We start from the raw sequence: 4,002 nt of genomic DNA on the forward strand, positions 1-4,002 counted from the left end.
ATATATATATATATATATATATATATACACATACATACACACACATACACATATACACACACACAAACACACAGTATATATATAATTCTGTCTCTGAGCTCTTCAGGCAGTTCCTTTGACCTCATGATTCTCATTTGCTCTGACATGCACTGTGAGCTGTAAGGTCTTATATAGACAGGTGTGTGGCTTTCCTAATCAAGTCCAATCAGTATAATCAAACACAGCTGGACTCAAATGAAGGTGTAGAACCATCTCAAGGATGATCAGAAGAAATGGACAGCACCTGAGTTAAATATATGAGTGTCACAGCAAAGGGTCTGAATACTTAGGACCATGTGATATTTCAGTTTTTCTTTTTTAATAAATCTGCAAAAATGTCAACAATTCTGTGTTTTTCTGTCAATATGGGGTGCTGTGTGTACATTAATGAGGAAAAAAAATTAACTTAAATGATTTTAGCAAATGGCTGCAATATAACAAAGAGTGAAAAATTGAAGGGGGTCTGAATACTTTCCGTACCCACTGTATATATGTGGGGTCAAAATAGATTTTCAGGGAAATCAATACTTTTATTTAGCAAGAATGCATGTGAAACTTTTCTATTTGTTAACATTATGTAACTATAATAGGTTACATGAGCCAACTAAAAAAATACTTAAAAAAAAAAAAAGGGCATTTTTTAATTTTAGTAAATATGTGACCCTGGACCACAAAACCAGTCCTAAGGGTCAATTTTTCAGATTATTTATACATAATCTGAAAGCTGAATAAATCAGCTTTCCATTGATGTATGGTTTGTTAGGATAGAACAATATTTGGCAAAAAAAAAAATCAAAATTTTGAGAAAATCGCCTTTAAAGTTGTCCAAAAAGTCCTTCGCAATGCATATTACTAATCAGAAATTAAGTTTTGATATTTACACTTGGACATTTAAAAAATATCTTCATGGAACATGATCTTTACTTAATATCTTAATGATTTTTGGCATAAAAGAACAATCGATAATTTTGTCCCATACAATGTATTTTTGGCTATTGCTGCAAATACAGTATACCTGTGCTACTTATGACTGGTTTTGTGGTCCAGGGTCACATATTCATTTGAGCATTTACTAATATATTATTCAAATCAAACATTAACTTACACGTAAACATGCATTAAATTGTTTACACATCCAATAGTTTTGAATTCTTAAATGGACCGGTTGTGTGAGTTCTGTTTTCGTTTGGTCAGTATTAGACTATAGCAGCAGTGACAGTGCTGTTTCATACAAGTCTTCTTTACTTGGCCCCCTTTTCTTTTAAATCCCACTGTAGCGGACGATCACCAGGCTCTGATCTGGGACATCCAGCAGATGCCGCGGGCCATCGAGGACCCCATCCTGGCTTACACGGCCGAGGGAGAGATCAATAATGTGCAGTGGGCCTCCACTCAGCCCGACTGGATTGCCATTTGCTACAACAACTGTCTGGAGATCCTGCGGGTGTAGAGCCGAGGCTTAAAGCGCCTCTGTGCTTCCTGCGGGCAGCATTGCTGGAAGAGAGTCTTTCATGGAGCAGAGACTTGTTTTCTAAAGTTCCTGAGGTCTGGGGGTTTCAAGCGGGAAACTGTATGAACGGGCCTATGGGAATAACAGTCTGAACAATGTGTGTGCAACTTTTGTCTGGGAGAATGAAGCCGTGTGAATGAGTATCTGTGTTTCTGCACAATATATCATATTTGTCTGTTTTCCTACTTGCCGGTGTCCCAGAGTCCTCATAATGGGATCTTAAACTATCTTTAACCGGTAAAAAACATTTTTGAAAACTAGGATCAGAAAGATGTTTTTACTTACTTACCATTTTATTAAGATGTAATTACTTACTTCAAAGATTAACACAATTTTAAAGGTCCTCTGAACTTCAGATCCTGTTTTTATTTTTTTTTTCCATTTCAGGAAGGTGCCATTTTTTTTGTATCCCTGGAAATTGTTAAATACAGAATAGTATGGAGATAAAATGCTTGATGTCACTGCAAAACATTCATAATTGTTCCTCAGACACGCTCACGATTCACAAAGCGGTTAGTTGCGCTGTTGAAGTCAATGTTTGAGTGGGCAATGTCTTTTCCATTTAAAGATGCATTACTGAAAGTTCCTGTTATATTTTTCCCCATGTTCTTTTTCATTAAAAAAAAGTTAATCCCCTTTCAGCATGCTTGTGCTCGAAGTGAAATGTGTACTGTATACATATATAATTATTATGTACAAGGTAGGACAAAAGTGTCACTTTTGCAGAATAACTTTGCATTGCGAGTCATTTGGTCGGTCCATGAAACTGTTCTGTTGTTACACAAATATGATGTAGTAGTAACACCACACTTCTCGGTCGAATCAAAAGTGAATCTGCGAGGCTGTGTGGGATCCTCATCCTCACCTCACACTCTTAGATGGAGTGTTTAAATGTAAGTAGTTCTGTGTGTGTCCAGCCATGATGCTTTTCTATTAATAAACTCACTTAATAAACTCTTGTTCTTTCATAAAGCTTTCTGTTAATTAATCATGTAAAGGTCAGCCAACTCATTTTTATGGGTGTACAATGTATCAAGGCAAAACTTGTTATTGGCTGATTATATTAGAGATTATTTTATTGGTTAGATATTGGATATTTAATTCTGCATGCTCATTTCCTTTATTTCTGTGTTCTGATTAAATTTGCCATCTAATAATGCTCACTAAGTTTATTTTTATGAACACTTAAATGTACAATTTTGCAAATTTCTAAATGAATAGCCATTTTTATACTACAGATTTTAATATTAGCTAATTATTATTTATAACCAGAGATGCTAGCACTGAAAAATACTATAATAGTATATAAAAATACTAAAATAACACTGCTTATAACATTAAAATAATTATTAGCTTGTTAGTGTTGAGCATTTTAATATCAGTGGATCCCTAAAAGTAAAAAATGATGAAAAAGAGACCAAGAATATTGATATCTTAAACACAGTGCAACATTAGCACTTCTTTATAAATAACATTTAATCTAAAAAATAATACGTGTGTGCTTTTGGAAACCTTCACAGTCCAATAAAGGTTTCCAATCATTTTCCATACATTCATCTGCTTACGTTGCAGAAGTAAAACAAACTTTACACTGATTTCATTGCAAAACGTTTCTCCAATCAGAACGTCAAGATTGAGTAGTCTTCTCTTTGAAATTCAATGATCACATTTCCAAAAGATCCCACATCTTAACACACACAGTCACACCACCCATCAGCAGTTAAAATAACCACTTGAGTGAGAAATATCATTTCATAACCCTGAATTCATGCCTATTTGGTAACTGAATCCAAATATACAAAGCTTCATATTTGTGCCAGTCATAACGTCATTTGATGTAATAGGCTAATACATTAGATTTGGGTCAAACACCTAACCTGACACAAAAATATATATATTTATAATAGTATATCATTAGAAAATCTTTTAACTAAGTAGCATGAATACATTTTATTGCAAAAGTGAAATATTGAGCTGTTTGAAAAGGGAAAGCACATATGCGTCTCGGAATGGACAGTAGTCTGTTTTTGGCCTCTAGCTTCCAGGTAAGACTGGATCGGACAGGTGCCTCTGGATTTCTGGTGATCCCTCCAGTGTGCTCGGACTCTCCAGACTGTCCGGGAGCGAAGGGAAGCATAGGCTTCTACACAGCAGTCCGGGGGGCTGTAGATGAGGCTCTCCGGGGGGATTCAGTCCTGTGGGCACAGCCAGCTCTGTCTCTGGGGACATGGACATGGTGTCACTGGAGGCAACTGTTAGATGGATCCCACTGGACAAAGAGTCTGGAGACTTCTCTTTGAAGCTGTCCAAGTCAGGGCTCTGTGGATAAAACAGGTCCGGTTCAATACAGACATGTAACAAGTTCACTACAAAGATTCATCTAGACTGCTGATAGTGTAAGAACCATAGACTGTATAAAAACATGGACGTAGTGTCCATGACGTCACCCGTAG

At 36.1% G+C, this 4,002-nt stretch overlaps 2 protein-coding genes across 3 annotated transcripts in view; one reads left to right on the forward strand and one right to left on the reverse strand.

Annotated features, from left to right (window-relative positions):
* Window positions 1-2,554, forward strand: part of dcaf7 (ddb1 and cul4 associated factor 7) — a 10,020-nt gene extending 7,466 nt beyond the window's left edge. The window contains exon 7 of one of the 2 annotated variants that reach the window (XM_016447022.1): window positions 1,314-2,554. In XM_016447022.1, coding sequence (XP_016302508.1) covers window positions 1,314-1,489 — 176 coding nt within the window. In that variant the 3' untranslated portion in view covers window positions 1,490-2,554. The remainder of the gene's footprint in view (window positions 1-1,313) is intronic. The other variant, XM_016447023.1, reaches the window with a different exon arrangement.
* A 425-nt stretch (window positions 2,555-2,979) lies between these two features.
* The window catches only part of LOC107658465 (potassium voltage-gated channel subfamily H member 6-like), a 39,257-nt gene continuing 38,234 nt past the window's right edge, over window positions 2,980-4,002 (reverse strand). The window contains exon 16 of the mRNA XM_016447024.1: window positions 2,980-3,868. Within this exon, the coding sequence (XP_016302510.1) occupies window positions 3,584-3,868 (285 nt within the window). The 3' untranslated portion in view covers window positions 2,980-3,583. The remainder of the gene's footprint in view (window positions 3,869-4,002) is intronic.

Source organism: Sinocyclocheilus anshuiensis, unplaced genomic scaffold, assembly GCF_001515605.1.
Source record: "Sinocyclocheilus anshuiensis isolate Anshui unplaced genomic scaffold, SAMN03320099.WGS_v1.1 scaffold371, whole genome shotgun sequence".
Lineage (NCBI taxonomy): Eukaryota > Metazoa > Chordata > Actinopteri > Cypriniformes > Cyprinidae > Sinocyclocheilus > Sinocyclocheilus anshuiensis.